General features: G+C 39.4%; 1 protein-coding gene across 1 annotated transcript; it reads left to right on the top strand.

The window, feature by feature from the left end:
* The first annotated feature begins 819 nt into the window (after nucleotides 1-819).
* LOC134489986 (kelch-like protein 17) lies at nucleotides 820-7544 on the top strand. The gene is made up of 4 exons (XM_063292862.1): nucleotides 820-904; nucleotides 1483-1561; nucleotides 4311-4538; nucleotides 6104-7544. Exons 1-4 carry the CDS (start codon nucleotides 820-822, stop codon nucleotides 7542-7544), a joined length of 1833 nt encoding a protein of 610 aa, XP_063148932.1.
* Nucleotides 7545-18983: the final 11439 nt, after the last annotated feature.

Raw genomic sequence — 18983 nt, 5'->3', positions numbered from 1 at the left:
CAAAATCAGATTTGGGCACTACTTTGATACCTGGTTCTGGTAGAAACATAGGACACCCTTTTGAACATCAGATGGAAATAAAAGCCAAGGGCAGAGATTGGGTTTGTGAATGTCTCTTTGAATGTTCCAGGGTAACCACTCATAGAACATAAAAATCTGAAGGTTTAGCTAGTTGTTCATCTATCCCGGTACTATCTATTCAGAGTAGTGACAGCTTCCCACCTAGCCACTCACCCACCCCAGTCAGAGGCAGAAAGATCTCCTGCTGCCCAATCCTTTAAAAATGGAGAAGTCAGGGATGAAACCCAGGAGTTTCTGCACATGAAGTCTGAGCTCTGTGAGCTATGCTTTCTCTACAGCTTTAATCTGCAAGGCCAAATATATTGACTGTTCAAGAATTAACCAGAAAAAAAGAGCCATTGGTTAGTGCAGGGAATATATTCCTAGGTGCCTGGGAGAAGAAAAAACAACAAGATCAATGATGCTCTGAAGAAGACAGAAAAATTAGGTTAGACTTCTCAATATGGGCTACAATTTGTAAAGTACTTGAGAATAACAAGATGAGACCTGGAGTAAAAATCCTCCAGGTTTCCAATGTATTATATAACAATGGGTCTCAGGAGGACAGCAGAGTATCTGGGAGGATATATTTGGCTTGATGCTGCTGGGTCCTGGAGCTCTATATTCTAACTCACATGAGGCTGCTATTAACATCTTATTGCCAATTGTAGGCTGGTCTCTTCTTCCCTAGAAATGATTGGTGGATGAATCTTAGAGAAGAATCCTTTTTTAAGAGATTCTTGAACCTGTAGGTGGATTATGGATGCCAAAAAAGACTTCAACAATAGTGAAGAGGATGATATAAGTGTGAAGGCTACTACTTTGGGATATTATGTAACTCAGGGTAAGTTTCTCACAGAACATGGAAATGAGTTGTCTATATTGACTGCTATATTTTCTGCAGCAGGAAACCAATGGCTTTTTCTCCTATTGAGATCATTTCTGCTTTCACTCAGAAGCCACACTCTTGCCACAGAGTCACTTTTTTTGTACTGTCTGGGACTTTTGGGATTTGTAATCCAACATATGTGGAGGTGCCAAGATACTGATATGAAATATTTTGTGATTTACACTAAGGCAATTTGGAGTGGCTTAGGCTGTAGTATTCAGGTATGGTTCCTGGATTACTTCAGCTTGATATTTTCATGCTGATTTTATTTTTGTGGCTTTTATCCTAGCAAAAGGAAAGCAGGAACAATAAATAGAATCCAAGAAATTATAGCAGAAGACATGCTATAACATACTAGATGAAACTAGTTCTGATGTACTACTGAAATAGGAACAGTACAGGAAACAAGAGGTCCAGGACATATCTAAGCTCTTGGTGTTGTTCTTACATGACTAGTTGGCATGTCCATCTTCTTTGTTGTTTCTAGGCAGGCTCTAACATACCAACTTGGTTTTGTTTCCCCATCCTGACAGGTTTGATGCAGCTCTATGAGACCCAACAGCTTTGTGATGCCATCCTGGTGGCTGAAGGAAAGCATTTCCCATGTCACAGGTGTGTTCTATGGATTTAATGGCCTCATAGCTTCTGAGTGAATATTGCCCTGAAAAGCCAAGTCATGTTACATGTAATCTGTAATTTATCCAGGGAGATGAGATAGATAGATAAACTAGGGCAGAGAAAATAATATCAACAGCAAGATGTTGCAGTTCTAGGGAGCAATTCAGAATCTATGACACTCTGCCACAATGGATCCACCGTATCAATTCCCTCATAAGCCACTCAAATCACTCAAATTCTTGTGCAGATAGTGTTCCTACAAAAGCTTGAGTTATTTATTTTTGTCTCACACACACATTTTGTAAAATTAGCACAGGGTAAAATCCCACTCCTGGTCCTAATAGTTGAGATTTATGTAAATTGAAGTGTATAATTAAAGTTAATAAAATTGTTCCTGGTGTGAAGAAACTGGATAGAGATATCCACCACCACCTCCTTCATATTATGAGGGCCCAGGGTCATCCAATAAAAGTGATTGGCAGAAGATTCAAGGAAAACAAAGTCCTTCTTCATATATCACATAATTAATGCACAAATTTAGTTACCACTCATTATGTTAGACAACTTTAAAGGAGGATTAGATATGTTTGAAAGATCAACTAATCAATATATAAACAGTTAATGACTGTAATAGAGAAGCAGAATCTCTATATTCAGAGGTACTAGATACCAGCTTCTGGAGGAAAGTGTTTGGGAAGAGCTATTGTTTTCATTCCCTCATGATGAACTTTGAGCAACCACACTGGCTGGCCATTATGGAGAAGAGGATGCTGTGCAAGATGGCCTGATTAGTTTGATCCAGCATTGTCCTTCTTATTTTCTAGTTGTTGTTTGTATGCATGTATGTATTTGAATTTATTAGCCACCCAACTCCAATGGACTCCAATATTTTGAAATATTGATGTTAATATTAATGTTAAAATGTTTGTATTTGTCATCCTTATAATCTTGTAAAGTATGGAGAGCTTTAATGGACATGGAACTGCAACTGACAAGGCAACACAGTAAGTCTGTGTCAGAGTCCTGAACACAGATCAGAGTCTAGCTCCCTGTTTATTAGAGACCAGTCTTACTCTCTGAAAAATTATACATGTCTATATCTTTAATATATTGCTACTTACTCATATATATATACTACTAAAACTCTCATGTCTGTTTGTTTGTAACCTTTAACTGGGCAAAATGGTGCGTCATAGGCCAACAATTTTTGAACCAAGGTACCTCAAATGGGCTAACTTACAGAATGCATCCAAAATCTGGGAACCACGACCCCTGTGGAATAGAAATTTGATAAATTTTATAAAACATCTTATGACATAAACATTATCATAAAACATTTTATGACATAATACAAAATGTCATAAAACCTTTCCTGTGGTCAAATCCTGATGTTTGACTGTGCTATACAGTTCAATATGAATGACATGGGCTATTTTCAAGACAGTTAGATCTCTGAATATCTCCCTGAATTTTTAAGAACTTTTCCAATGAAGGCAGTCCATTAGAAGCTCTGCCACTGTTGAAGGCATTAAGGAATCTGGTAAGGAAATATCTCTGAAACGATGACCCAACAGGTCATGGGTTGTCTAGTATAACCTATAATCAGCCTTCCCCAACTGCACAGTTTCCAGATCTGCAACGCTATAGTTCCCATTATCCCAAATCATCAGAGCCAACATCTCTAATGGCTGCAGGATAATAAAAGTTATAATATATTTTGAAAGTTCTCAATTTTACAAAATTGATCTAAAATCTCATTCTTCCATACTACATTCTCATATTTGGAAAGATTAAAAAACACATACCTATGCTAATGTTAGCTACCATTAGTGAACACAATCATCTAAGGCTGGCTTTAGCATGGATGTAAGAACCGGGGACTGTAATGAAGTCTGCAGCATAACTATAAGCCTTGATTGGGCGGGGGAATAAATTGACAAATTATCCGTTCAAGCATATTGAACAGTCACCTTTCCACTCCTCAATTCTTCAAAAGAAGTTTGAGACCAACCCATTATCACCTTCATTTCTGCCAGACATGAAATGCTAAGAACAAGACCATATCTATGCAGGAGTAGGGGGAGGGAAAAAGGCTAGGAGGTGGACTGAAAAGAGTTCCTAATTCTGCAGATCCATCGAACAAAAAGACCAGATTGGTTGCTATTTGGTCAACAACAATGAATTGACCCAGCTTCTATGGTAGATGTTGCTGGTATCATGATATAGGACAGATCAGAGCTGATTCTGAACTCAGGCCATTTTCACTTTCCAGTTTTATGCATAAATATCCTGCTTCTGTTTCACAATCATTTGTGGGTTTTTTTAAAAAAATCCTCATGGAAACATATTGAGTGAATATTTCTCCTAATTACATATCCTTTAAAGTATTTCTGCCTGATGGACAGTTTTTAGTAAAGAATTGCCCGTAGGTACAGTGCATTTTTGCACATTGATTTCACTAATATGAAGCTTTTCTGTCTGCATTGTCTCTATTTATGCATTTTATTGCAGTTTTTGTCTGAAGAATTGCATCACAATATTCAAATAAGTGGAAATACCAAGTGATAAAAATGTTGTGATTTGCATATTTTGGGGAGGTGTGAATTAGATAGATTTGCATGGACATGCAAACTCACCAACATTTCCCCAATCCCTATTTAAAAGAATCATATAAACTCAAAAATGTATATCTAATGTTTAAGGCAAGCTCACATTCTTAGTATTTTGCTGCCTCTTTTTGTAGGGCATTGTTGGCTTCGTTCAGCCCATACTTCCGTGCCATGTTCACCAGGCCCTTTAGAGAATGCTGGGAAAGGCAAGTTGTATTTGAAGACATGGCTTCTTCCATCCTTCAGAGAATCTTAGATTATCTCTACACAGGGCAACTGCTACTTACACCAGAGATTGCACAAGATCTTTTCACAGCAGCTAACAGGCTTGTCATCCTCCCACTGCAGGACATTATTGGCAGGTAACCTAGCCTAAACAGAATAAAGTTTTGGAGTTAAACTTGGGTTGTCTGGGTAGGTGGATGAATCCTTGAAACATCTAAAGGCGAGACCTCCTTCTCTCTATAGGATAAATGATATTCCTATAGAACACAATTTATTTAATATTTATAAAATACATTTGAGCAAGTAATGTGTGATGGAATATTCAACATGCCTGTCTGAACTTGTAGCAATATCTGACAAAGCAGCTATATTTATTTTGCTTGCATATATAAAGTGAGTTCGGGTTTTCATTCTTATCTTTAGTACCACATCTTGGTCCTTCCTATGTTCTCAAAGAGTTTAAGAATCTTTTCATTTATGGTTGAGACAATACATATCTGAGATATATTAGCAAAAGAGAATGAAAAGAAATCCTAATCCACATAGTGCTATGTAATTTGTTGCTATGGATTTTGCAGAAGATATCACAAATGCCACCACATTATCAATTAAACAAAGTGACATTCACGTCAAGACAATCATTGAAAAATTCCAATGATCTCTTAGCAGGTTATTAGCAGCTGATTGTATAATGGAAATAGAATGTTTCTAGAGATAATTGAAATCAGGAAAAATGGATGCATAGATAGTGCCATCTCTATTTCTGCCTCAAAATATGCTGCCTAAAATGGGCAGTATTCAACCATTCTGTGGTCCTCATCTTGCAATTGCTATTGTATATTTCATTTTGCCATTACCTTAGAATTTATTGTTTATCCACATACATTAAGAATGTCTGTGGGGTATGGTCAAAAAACCAAGATGGCGACCATGATGGTGTGATCAAAGCTTTGCAGAGGAGTTTCAATTACACCATCGTGGCCACCATCTTGCCTTTTTGACCATACTGTGCAGACATCCCTGACATACATGGTTAACTATCTCCATTTTGTTCCACTCATCCCAGTCTCCAACCTTGCCCTTGCTAAGGCTTGTTTTGGGTCATGTGCCGCATTTTGCCTTACCAAGTGCTGACCTGCTACACAGCAACCCTCTTTCTGTGTTCTCTCCAGGCATCCCATCCCTTCACTCCATCTCCAGCGATACTCAGTTTCTAACCCTCATTTGTTCATTGAGCCTCCTGTGAGGTAAAATGTGCTCTCAATTAATGGATTCTGTCTCCAATGAGTAATCTTTCATGTTAAATATTTTAATATTTTATTGACTCTGATTTAGATTTATGTTGTAAAACGCTCTGAGACTATGGTACTCAGCAATGTAAGAATGTGTCAATAAATACAAATAAAAAAGCAGAGTCATGAGGGGCTCATACTTAACTTTATATTTAAGAGATCCTGGAGAAAGGCACAAATTATCTTGCTGACCACTCCTTCATGAACTTTTTGTCTTTCTATAATTGCTGCAGAAAAGATAACATTGTGCCCCTTGGCAAATTCACTTCAGAATTTTGATCTCTAGTGCAGGGACAAATTGGGCAATGTCTGTGGGCATGGTGGGCAAGCAACTCCATTAATGAATTTCTAAACTATTCCTCCCTCCCCCCCCTCTCCTCCCCTCCCCTCCCCCTTTTTGCACTCACTAGGTTCCTAGCTGACAGCATTTCTATGGACAGTTGCCTAGAGATTTATGCTCTGGCCTATGCTCATAATCACCATACTTTGCTCCGTGTAGCCACACGCCACATCACGTTGAATTTTGAGCCTCTTTCTGAACATGAGGCCTTTCCAGGCCTGGATCTCAGTACAGTGATCAGCATTGTCTCATCAGACAAACTTCTTGTGTCTTCTGAGCTGACAGTCTACCAAGCTGTGCAGAACTGGGTAAGGTCTCAACCTGCTGAGCACTTCTCACTCATCAAGAAGCTGATGCAACAAGTCCGACTTCCACTTTTAACTTCTGAGGAGATCACAAGAATCCAGAAGGACATTATTGCAGAATATGGGCATGCTCATTTGCAGTGGGAGCAACTGGATGGAGTAGGTAGATTGCTGAAGAGTGGGGGTCTCAGGCATGGCATGTATGATGACTGGATTGTGAGCTTGGGTCTCTTTGTAAGCAACATGCAAGGAGGAGTAGTGGAGCGTTTGAAAACTCATTTCCTGGGGTTCAATCTACAGACAGAAAGTTGGGAGGAGATACCACCCTTGATGTATCTTGATTCCTCTGGCTTCTTGTCTGTAGGGCACAAGCTTTATGTGTCTGGAGGACAAAGGCTTAATGGTTCTGTTTTATGCAACCTGCATGAGTTTGATGCTCTTACTGGCCAGTGGATGCAGCTGCCTTCCATGTCCGTACCCCGACGAGAACATGGCTTTCTAGCATGCAAGCAGAAACTATATGCTTTGGGAGGCCGGAGTGGCCGAAGTGTGCTTGATTCTGCAGAAAGCTTTGACTTAGAAAAGAAGACCTGGTCTACCATTGCCAATCTACCGTTTGCAGTGAGTCATTTTGCCTCTGCTTCACTGAACAATAAGCTCTACCTAATTGGAGGGTTCTCTCATACAAGGGCAAGTGGTCTTGCTCACAGGGGCATCCTGATTTACAATACAAGCTTAAATGTATGGAATCAGGTGCCATTAGCTTTTCAGTGTTACAAATCAACTGCAGTGGCAATGGACAATGGGATCTTTGTCATTGGGGGACTTGTTGAAGAGAGCAGCCGGCGTGAGACACCTGGCACTGTAATCAGGGCTCTGATTTCTGGCACCCATAAGTGTTTTTTCCTGAGCAAGGATGGCACAGTGAGCCAAGATGTGGCCATCCCAGAACTTCCTATACTGGTCTTGCCACCTTGTGCTGTGCAGTGGCAGAGAAGAATTCATGTTCTGGTAGGCAATACAATTTATCAGTGGAAACCTGGAGAGCCAAACTGGACAAGGAGTCGGAAAAGTGCTCCCAACACAAGGGTGACATTTCTAACTGTGGTTAATGGGGTGACTCTGAGGGTGCCAAAGAAGACTCTGCAGCCCCTTTTACGTGAAGCCTCAGCAGCTCTGACAGCACTTTGGGTGGCTGACAATTAGGAGCCTTCTTGACACTTTCCAAATCTGGAGCCATTCTTCAGTATCTTAGGGTCACCTTCTGCCCTGAATGGAGGAGTCCATGACATCAAGCTGCTATCCTTGATATTAAGAGGGCGGATTTCTTTAGAAGTAGGATGCAATTACACTGCTGCACTTGAGAAGGGGCTGTTTGGCCCAGAGAAGTGGACTGCTGCTGAATAAACTCCATTCCTACCTTCAACTTATTTTACTTATCATATAGTTGTTCTGAGTGCAGTATGGTACAAGAGAAAGGTAAGAAGCCTATTACCGACAGAGGACTTTCCTTGGGAAAAAAAGGAGAGTTTCCTCTCTCAGACGTCCTTTATTTGCTTCAGAATCTAGAGCCAGGTCCTGCTCTGGCATGTGTGGATTCAAAGAGGAATGGAGGCAAACTTGTGTAACACAATGTATTGTAAGGTGCTGCTTGTACTACAGAAAAAGTAGCTATTTCTTAATAGAGGGCAGAAATCTATGGATTCTCTTCTCTACCATTTACCTCTTTCTGAAAAATAAACAGTGAGTGCAGGTGGCCAAGGCATCTGGTAAAAAGCAATATTTTCAAGTGATATGTTAAAGCATTAGTTTAGGTTAATGTACAGAAATGGGTTATAAGTCCAAGAGTTATTTTTCAGGAAAATGACTTCCTAGGAAAATTAATGATGAAATCAGCGTTGTATTGTTTTTTTTCATTCCCCATGATAACCTATATCCTTATAGTTCAGGTTGCATGCCTAAAAACATATTTTTCTCTCATTTTTTTTCCACCTTGTTTCTCTACTGGTGCTTCTACATCACCCACTGTAACCTCTGTGTCTTGTTCTGTCCTACTATAACCATGCCCACACTTAAAAAGTCTTTGATAGTCATTAGACCACCTCCTTCTCTGCAGTATCTACTTCTTTCATAAAATGAAGTGAGGCAGAGCTAATATCCAGAAGACAGAAATAAAAATTCAAAACAATTTCAACTGGTTAGAGAATTGGGCTGAAAATAGCAGACAGAAGCAAAATTATGCACTTCTGGACTAGGAATCAAATCCATATCTATAGGATTGGGAATATGCTGGCAATAATACTTATAAAAAAGATATCGGAACTTAGTTACAAATCGAATGCAAGTCTGCAGTAAGATGCAACTGAAAAACAGGCAATGCAATTTTACACTGCATCAGCCAAAGAATATAGTTCCTGATTCATGACAATAATAGTTCCACTTCATTCTGCATTGGTCAGACCTTACCTCAAATTTTGGGAAACACACTTGGGGGAGCACTCAGATGAATGTTAACTGGCTCAGAAAATGGCAGTGAGGAAGATCAGGGGACTGGAAACTAAGTCCTATTAAAAGACATTGAAGAAATTGGAAAGATTCCTTAACCTTGAAAAAAGAAGATTCAGAGCTCTTCCAGATGGTAACATTAGAGAGCTATTTACCAATCCTTGAGCTGGCATAAATTATGCCATTCCCTTTGCCAATCTCTATTCTTTAACAGTAACTAGGCTGGCAAGTGGTAGTGTCATTAGTAATGTCTTGCCTACTGTGTGAAAAGGAAAAGAAAGGGATAGGTGGATTGTCTTGGCTTCATTTCCCCTTGAATCTGACAACAAGGAAATATGGGGTGGTGCTTAGAATAGTGGGTTTAGCCACCTGTCAAGTTATCCTATTAATAGGTCTCAGGCCAAGATGAGGGAATGCCCCTGATGCTCCTGTTTGGCACAACCCTTCCTCCACACCTGAGACCTCTCCAACTATTAACACAGGAGTACCACTCGTCTGAAAGAGCATTAAACCTGTGTCCAAGAATAGCCTGGCTGACAGATCACAAGCACATAGGAAGGAGGTGGGCTGAAATGGGAAGTAATGATAATGAGTAAGTTCTGTCCTCACTAATGTAAGGAAATCATACTTCTGGCAGGTCGGGACTAAGGAATCCACTTCTGATCCTGCAGCCAACAGTATCTGGAAGTAGATAGTAGAAAGCCACAGGCAGCCGCCAGTTGTGGTTGGCCTGTGTGTAATAACATCATCACCATTGTAGGTACTGCTATAAAATCCAGAATGGGGTAGGCAAAATGGCACCCCCTCTAAGAAATAAAAACAGTAAAGAGTATGTCCACTTGAAACTCCTGGTTGGAAGGAGCAACAGAAAATCGGCAATGCACCCAAGGGTGACAGAATGAGCAACACAGAGCTGGCAGAACCAGCTCTCTTTTCCTGGTTTATCTCAAACTGTTCAGCAAGGACTAGCACTAGACTTTTTTAAACAAAGCCCAAGGATTCTTTCAAAATAGTGCTAAACCCATGTTTAGTATGAATCTGCATAAGACCTGACAAACAATTTGGAAAGCATGAATCAGGCATTACACATGCAGATGTCTTTGTGGAAGCCAGATATCTGGTCTCTCCTGCAACCCAAGCAAAAATGGGGGCAGGGGGCTGTGCCCAGTGGTGTGCTAGAGCCAGCTCGTATGGGCTTGCAAGAACTGATTATTAAATTTTCTGGAATTTTGCAAGCCAGTTGAGAGCAGAGATGAGTCACTACTTCTAGTATGCCAATCAGCTGTCCAATGGCTAGTGGTGTGGCATGGTGGCAAAGGAGCCGGCAATGCTGGTTCTTAAACATTTACCATTTACCAGCACACCATTGGCTGTGTCCAACAACCAAAGAGGAGAGACTTGCTTGCAGCAGAGCCTAGAGAAGGCAGCAGGGGCTGAGTAGATCCCAACCTCTGACTGTGTCATCAGTCACATTGTCCATAAAGCAGGCTAGATCATATCAAAATGCAGTCTAGGCCAGGTAAGGATAACTGTCTCATTCCCAGTCTCAGCTATGGACTGAGAATGAGACACAAGCCATATGAAGAGCACATGACTGAAGAGTCAATCACCAGGTATGATTGTGCTGTAATTAGGGGGTAGTAAGGAAGAGCCCTGAGGGGGGATGTGATAGCACCCCTCAAGTACCTAAAATGATGTCAGAGAGAGGAGGGCAAAGTCCTGTTCTTTATAACACCAACTGAAGGAAGGTAGATTCCAGATGAAAGTTAGAAAAAACTTTTAAGAACTAAGAGCAGCTTGACAGCGGAACATTGGTGAGCTTCCTTTCAAACAGAGACTGGATAGACTCAATTTGGATTCTTGCATGTAGCAAGGTGTTGGATTCTGTGTCACAAAGGCCTCTTCCAGGTCTTTGATTCCAGTTGTACATGCAATTGCTATGAGTAGTTAAAAAAAAAATTCTGAGTCAAGCTTGATGCTTAGGCATTTTGTGTTATGTTCTCAGTTTTCCTGGCAACTTTATGAAAGTTTGACACTGCCTTCTTAGCAGGATGCTTTTCAATTTCTCAGCCCTGCCTACAACCCGGCTATTTCCTGGCAATCTCCCATCCAAACACTAACCAAGTCTGACTCTGATTCGCTTTTCAAGATTAGCCGAGGTTGGCTAGATGCTAATAGCCGGGCTGTTAATAACCATGTTGTTTAGTCACTGGAGTGGAGGAGAGAGGCATTCTCAACACAGAAAAAAACAACCACCAAAAAAAAGCAAGCTCTTGTCTATTTCTGCTAGTAGGTTTTGCATGCTATCATTTCTAAGTACATTTCCATAACAGCAGTTAGCGTAGGCAAGTACAATTAGTCTGCAAACTATCAGGCAACTTTAATTTGGATTAAATGAGCAAATGGCCCATTTGTTTCCCTGGATCATATCTAGGCAGTAGAATATCCTTGGTAGAAATTTAATACCTAAAGTATACTCTGCTGCTCTCAGTCTGAGATCAATGAGTGGGGCCTGAGTCAGAAATGTTTCTCTCTTGCATTGTGCTCCCTGAAGCTCTCTGGGATCCTTCTCCTCCCATCTCCCATCTTAGGCTGCTGCCTGCTCTGGGAAGAGCCTGCCATCCCATTTCTTTATCCACGTTATGCCCCCTTTCAGTCCCAGTGAGGCTGTACTCCCTCCTCTCTCTCTCTAGTACAGAGAAGTCATAAGCATGCTCATTTGAAACTGGAACAGGCATTAATGGTGTGCCATAAATTATGCCCAGTGGAGCCGTCAGCCCCCACAGAGGAGTGACTGCAGGTAGACAGGTGAAGCTACAAATAGCTCTACCTGGTTTCTCTTTGATTCTAAGCTCACCCCTTTGCATTATCTTTGATATTTTATGCTGCTGTTCCCAGCATCTCCACCAAAGAAAACAGCAGACTGCTACAATATAGTAATCCCTAACAATGTGCAAAGAAATATCAGCTCCCAACCAGAACCCCACTGATTTGCCCCTGCCTGCTGCAGACGGGGTTCCCCAGGAGAGTTACTATGAAGCATCTCCAAATGTTATCTCTCACAGCTTTATATAGCCACCTGCATAGCATAGTAATGGCCACCTGCTCACTCCCTCATCTATAGGAAAGCATACCCACATCAAGCTGTTCAGCAGGAGGTTTCATTCTTTACAGCAATAGAAAAAGGACAAAACAGTAATAGGGAAGACCTTCCACTTGAGTGAGAGAATTAAAGCCACCAGAAGAGCCCTTTTGAAAATTCCATGGCATATCTTATCATTCAGTTTGAAAAGACTTGAGCAAACCGTAACGTTCTGCCGTGCTATTTATTGCAATATAAAACCAGAAGGAAAGCCAGTTTGGTGGAGTGGTTAAAGCATCAGGCTAGAAACAGGGAGACTGTGAGTTCTAGTCCCGTCTTAGGCATGAAGCCAGCTGGGTGACCTTGGGCCAGTCACTCTGTCTCAGCCCTCGGAAGCAGGCAATGGCAAACCACTTCCAAAACCTTGCCAAGAGGACTGCATGGATTTGTCCAGGCAGTTGCCAGGAGTCAAGACTGACTCGAAGGTACCCCCACCCCAAAAAACCCCACCAGAAGAGTAGTAATCAAGTTAACTCTTTTGAAACAATGTGTGTCAATTGAACAGGGGCATAAGTTGTTTCTTGTAGTCAAAACCTGGAACCTGGGTTTCTTAGCTGCAAAATTTGGGATGCCTAAGTCTACATTCACAGTTTGGCCTCAATTATTCCAACCACCAGAGGTCAATATCACCAGATAGAGGCTTGGAGCAGAAGGACAGGATCAGAATTCAGTAAACTGGCTCAAGAGACCTGAGTCTTAACTGAATTTGAGTTGAATGTGTGGGTCTTGTCATTCACTGGTTTACAGAGAAGCAAGGCCTGAGGTGTGTTTTGCCTGTCTGCCTGTAGTCTATTCAAGTGGTACTGATGCTATACACCAAAACTGCGCAATCACTCCACCATTTGTACCTGGATGGTGTTTGCTCTTGGACCGTAAATAAATTTTAATTGATTGTACCTGGATGAATGGTTATATACCTTGCCCATCTATATGAAGCAGGTGGAAAAGTACACGGAAATCTAGCTAAGAATGGACAAATGAAGGGTTATAAAAATAGCTGAAAGTATCCATAAAACCTTGATTACTCAGCAGTTGAAAGAGTTGATTGGCAGGAGAACCAAGGAGTCACCCTTCCCCACATTACTGCTTACTACAGTCATTTATCTGGTTAAAATTTGTTAATAATTGTATTACTTTAAAATTAAGTTCCAAATAGCATTTACAATAAGATATAACAATGTTTTATATATGAAGAACATATAATTTTGATGGATCAGAGTGAAGGCAATTCTGGGCCAAAATCCTGTTTCTCACACAGTTGGCCTAGTGCCAGACCCAAGGGCAACAGTCTTTCACATTGTTTCTTCCCAGCCACTCTCATCCAATGATATCATGTCTTTGATCCTGGTAGTACAAACACTGAGAGCCACTGATAGGCCTTACTGTTATCTCCTTATCAAGCCATCTAAAGCAATTAGCACACGTTGCAAAAGGGAATGCAGTGTTTTAATTATGTATTGTATAAAGAAGTTCCTTCATTCCTTTATCCTGCCTCTCTCTCAACATTCAGATTTATTGGATCACTCAAGAAATATTATGAAAAAGGGGAAAAGATAGTTTCTCCATTTTTTTCTGATATCATGCATAATTTTATAACCTTCAATCATGCTATCATTATTTGATCTTGGTCACTGCCGTACCTTTTCCAGGGCTACTACAGTGTATCCTTTCTGAAGTGTAGTCACCAGGAAATAGCTACTACAGAAAATGATCCACATGGCAGATTTCTATAAACGCATTACAATATTGTGTTTGTTTAGGTATTCATTAAATTTGCACACCACCCAACTCCCAGCAACTCTGGGCAATTCACAAAGTAAAAACACAGAAAAATAACAATACAACTATAAAGACAAAAGGAACAAAAGATGGCAAAACTAGGCAACAACACGAGATGTACCCACACAACTCTGGGCAAAAAGGCAGGTCTTGAAGGCCCTCCAAAACACCAGAGATCCAGGTTTTCTTGGTGCTATCTACCACAATCACGATTTCTTTTACACTAACATAGATTCCATGTATATACGTGTGTGTCTATATTAGTAAATATGTATGTATGTGTACACACACACACACACACATACACATAGTTGGAAGTGTGCACTCCTATTTTATCCACTCACCAAATTTGAAAAGTTCTTTCTTTTTGTTATCACCCTGTAAAAAATGGTGTAGGCAACAAACTTGACCAATTCAATACACTCATTCAATCCTTATAGAGATCTTGGGATTCAACTTCTTAATACTTGCCACATATTCCTATTTTTGCTTCCTAATAACCCATGATCAAACCAGTTCTTTTATCAGATGACTGCTACATGTATTCTGACACTCTTCAAAATAACAACAGGCACAGATATATTCAGAAGTCCAAACTCTAAAAGAAATAATTTGTTCATATAAAGCATCCCATTAATTTAAGAAGAGAGTCCTAAATTTTTAGATGACGGTATGTTTTTGTAATCATCTTTTATTTTAAGTGATTTAACTTGCAAAAAGAAAAAGTAGTGTCTAAAACATATTTATATATCTTATTGGTACTATTTCTATACCACTCTATTCCAAAACACCTCTAACCACAACATATTCTAATATTGCAATAATTTGGGGGGTTTTAGACACTACGAATACATCTGTACTAAATTGTTACATCAAGATCTGTTCTAATTGAGTATACTGTTATTTTGCAATTTTAAATGTTCCAAATTCCCCTTGCAATAACTCAAATAATTTAAAACTTGAATGGCAATATGCTGATCTGGAATACTAATAACTCTCTTTGCTGATGACTTCCAAAATTTTTCAAACTGGGATTGTCCCAGAGTGTAAGTTTGTCATGTAAATTAGTATTAAAATTACATTTCCAGTTCAACATCTTCCAGATTTGCTTGGGAGTCTTTAATGTGGGAAATACAGTAGAACTATTGTTAAAAGTGGGACCAAATTTTGCCATAATCAGAGAAGTGACGTTATAGCTGTAATTCAGATAATCTGGGGGTTGCCGTTCCCATTAAATATTTCTTATGATTAATTGACTTAAAATAACTTACTGGTATTAGCATGGTGATACTTTTAAGGATGGATGGATGGAGGTAGAGATAGAGAGATCTATTTGGACACTGAAGCCATTCGCTTAAAAGCATCAGATGAGTGTCAAAAAGCAGGAGCTGGGTCAAGTGGTAGCTCGCCTCACAGTGGTTCACCAGCTCAGATATGTATGCCCTTTTCCCTCTAACTGTAAGTAAGCATTATTGTAGAAGTGTTTTGCCATAGTCTTTTTTAAACCAATCTTTTAAAGATGCTACTTTTCTTTCATTTAGAGGTTTTGTCAGTTCATCCAATTCCATCTCTTCCTTTCTCACATCCATTTTGACATAACCTGAAAGATCAGCCACTGTATTTAACAAAACCAGTGGTATTTTTAATTATTAGAATCAAGCCTTTTCATGAAGGCAGAAGGGATAAATATCTGGAGATTAATTAACATAACCTACTCTCACTTCTTTTACTTAAAGAGCAGCAGAGCCAGTTAGGTATTCAATATTCTCACTATATATCACTACACTACACTATACTTCATTGCCTTTGCTCTGATAACAGCTTGATAGCAACTGGTTTTGTGTAACATGTGTTCTGCCGAGGGTCCAAGCAGTGATCAGGTGCCCAGACCATTGGTTCTTTTAGATCCAAAGACAATAAGCACGCCAGTGGATAAAGAGAGTTTAAGCTTTATTATCAGCTTGAGCAAACAGATTTAAACAGAAACATAGTTTAGGCAGATTAAACAGAACATAAAGAAGGAAAAGTCATAACATACCAGGCAGGTTGATACCCAATCTCCCATAGGCTGTCAGGAGCCCCTTAATAAAGACAGTGGAGATACCCCAGGGTGGCTCCATTTCCACAGCCCCTAGTGCTCAGGTAGTTGCCAAACTCAAAAGACAATCCTAAGGTTTTTATCAAAGTCTGGCCCTAAACCCTCATGAACCTGTCCGCAGGGTACAGAGATTGCAGGATCTGGATAGTTCCCAGGATCTGGAGCACCTGTTTGTGACATAATCCAAGAGCCTGGGAAGCTCTACAGATAAGATAGTGCTTAACAAACACAGTCTTGGGGTTTTCTCTTCTCCTCCACATTTCAAACGGAAATAAAAAACAAGTCAGCTAAACATTAGTATAACTCAAACTCTAAGCTTCTTCGTGTAAAGGAAAAAAAAATCAAAATATGTCACTTAATCTCCTTGAAATACAATGGTCTTCTGAGTTGCCATTACAACATGTAAAGCATGAATCAGGAAATCTCTGGTTTGAATCTCAATTCTGCTAAGAAATGTAAATTATAGAGTCACTGCTGAAGCCTTACATCTTATTCCATCACCTAAAAAGTTTTGTTTAGTGGTAATGAAAAGTAAGTCCTTCTCTGTCTCAACTTCCAGGTTATAAAGCTCTTTTTCAAAAGAAATTTAATTAGGGCTATCCTTCATAGCTTTTAGGCAGGCAGTAATTTAAAAAAAATCTGTGTTTTTAATGGTACTTTGTTTTAATGTTAAAAGTTTTTATAATCTTCACCTTCTTTGGTTTTTGACATTTCATTCTGTTTTTGTTAAAATAAAGCTGTTTTAGCAATTTTTGTTGCTTTGATTTAATTTAAGCCACTTTGGAAGATTTTCTAGGTCCAGAAAGTGGCCTAGAAAAGTGCTTTTTAATGAAAGAATAAATAAATAATACATATGAAGCACTATGCAGAGTTGAAAGCACTGTAGATATGTATTATTATAAAACTGACAAATGGTGAGAGTTTCTGATCTTGTACTATTTTAACAAGGGCTGGTTCCAACCAAAATTCCTCTAGGGTTTTTGTTGTTGTTATTGTTATTGTTTCCAGCAGTAGATGAAATATATCACAAATGAGTAAGCTGCTATCACTGACTTTTCCTCTTCATTCAGCATGCACAAAGAAGGGAAAAAGAGACCTTTATTGTTCTGGTTTATAGAGTGTCCCCAAACTCTTGGGAACAGCAGTGTCAGACTTAGAATTCTGTATTGTGGATGCACAGATGCCATGGCAACCAAAGAGGTCAAGAGTCTGGAAATTAATTCCTTTTTCACCCAGTAAATGACAATCAGAGGCCAGAGTGAATTCATTTACACACATAGAAATGCATACTTGCCTAGGTGGTTTTATATGCCTACAAAATTTCAAACACACTTACAGAAACATACACAAAAAGCAGAGATATGCATTCTGTCATGACACACACACATGTGCAACTTTCCACATACACATACACATACACAGGAGAGTAAATGAGCAGAGTGCTATTAAATCCATAAATCAAATGTGAGTATTAATTTCCTTCGACAAACCCTCAAATTCAAATTTACATCCCTTGAGTACCTCCCTGAACTCTGACTTGGAATAATTTGCTTCATTTACATTTTAATGTAGGCAAAACTTTGACTTTGATTAGTTCAATTACATTGTTCAGAACTGAACTAATGAAAGTCAAAATGTGATTTTGAACCACGCAAAGGTTATGAAGCCAATGCAGCACTCCCACTGGCTCAAATGAGGATTTCAAGTGTACGACAACCATCAGAGAATCCAACTCAAACTCTGAGGTTAAAAGACTGTCTGATGCGTAGCATCAACGTGAACCATCAATGTAGTTTTCAGTGTATCATCCTCACAGTAATTGCATCAGAAAACCTTGCAAAATAATGTATGATAAATTTCTGTATTCAGAACAGGCCAACTGCAGTGTCTCCAGTGTTCACACTTCTTCCATCCCTATGGTGAATCCTGAACAAAGAGTGAAGTTGTGTGTCAGTTTCCAATAGGCCTCTTCAAGTTCATCTCCCTCTTTTGTTTAAACAAGAACTCAGCTAGGCAGATTGCTAATTCTTTTATCATGTGATTCTGGAATTATTAGGAAGAAGGGCTCAATTGCTAGATAAATTTCTGATTAGGTATTTGGCCCATTTACATGAGGGAAACCACCACCACCCTGCTTTTTACTGATTTTAGTTTCTAAAGAATTGAAGAAACACTCTGTCAGTGTTGTCCTTTGAATCCAGGCAGCTGGCTAATCTAAAATGCTCTTTCTCATATTACATTCCTGCAAGGAATGCTGTGTCTCCTCTGAAAAGTGAGACTCTGCTCAGGCAAGTAATATGAGAAATTAGATTGACTTGTAAGCGTTTTGCTTAAAAAATAAAAATACTGAAAACCCATGGGTGAGATCTGGAGCCTTTCCTTTTCTACCATCCCAGTTTTCCCCCAGCAGGTTCCATACATGGACATCTGACTTCCTAGTTTTTTAAAAAACATATTTTTAGCAATTTCTCATTAATAGAATCTTACCCACCTGCCAACCTGTTAATGTAGCACAGATGTTAAGCTATCCCATTTTGTTTCTGAGATATTTTCCCAAATTTGGGAAATCTAATAATCAGAGAGCTCAACTGAAAGCGAGGCTCTTAGCAGTAGATCTTACAGTTCTCCACTCAGCTATGTACACAGTGCTTAAGCTAGAATTAGCCCAAGGTGATGGCTTATCTGACTTTCTTTTGAAGGGGCATTCACAAAAAGGGTATCCATGAAATATATCCCCCTCAAGCCCATCACAACATGCAACATCCTTTATTAAAGTGATCATTCACTTCTGACTACATGAACATGAAGGTGGTCTTTCTTCCTAAATCTAGTATTTGTAGCAGTGCTGAGATCCAGCTCGCACATAGAGAAGAATCTGGAAGAAAAATAGTAGATAGCCAGTGGATGGATAATTTTTCCGAATGCTTATATAGCAACAAAAATGGTATTTACATTTAAGTATAAGGGTACCACGTCAGGGAGACAGATCATAGCACAGCTTTCTCTACTGAGTTACATTTCCTTTTGGGTGATTTTTTATTTTTTATTTTGCTTTGCTTTTAAAATATATTAACTTTTTTTCAAGAAAAAGTGTGATCATTCAGCTATAATGATACCCATC

The sequence above is a fragment of the Candoia aspera genome, chromosome 2 (genome assembly GCF_035149785.1).
Source record: "Candoia aspera isolate rCanAsp1 chromosome 2, rCanAsp1.hap2, whole genome shotgun sequence".
In the NCBI taxonomy this organism is placed as follows: Eukaryota; Metazoa; Chordata; class Lepidosauria; order Squamata; family Boidae; genus Candoia; species Candoia aspera.
The sequence above is the reverse complement of the archived record's forward strand: the minus strand, read 5'-3'. Positions and strand labels throughout refer to the sequence as shown.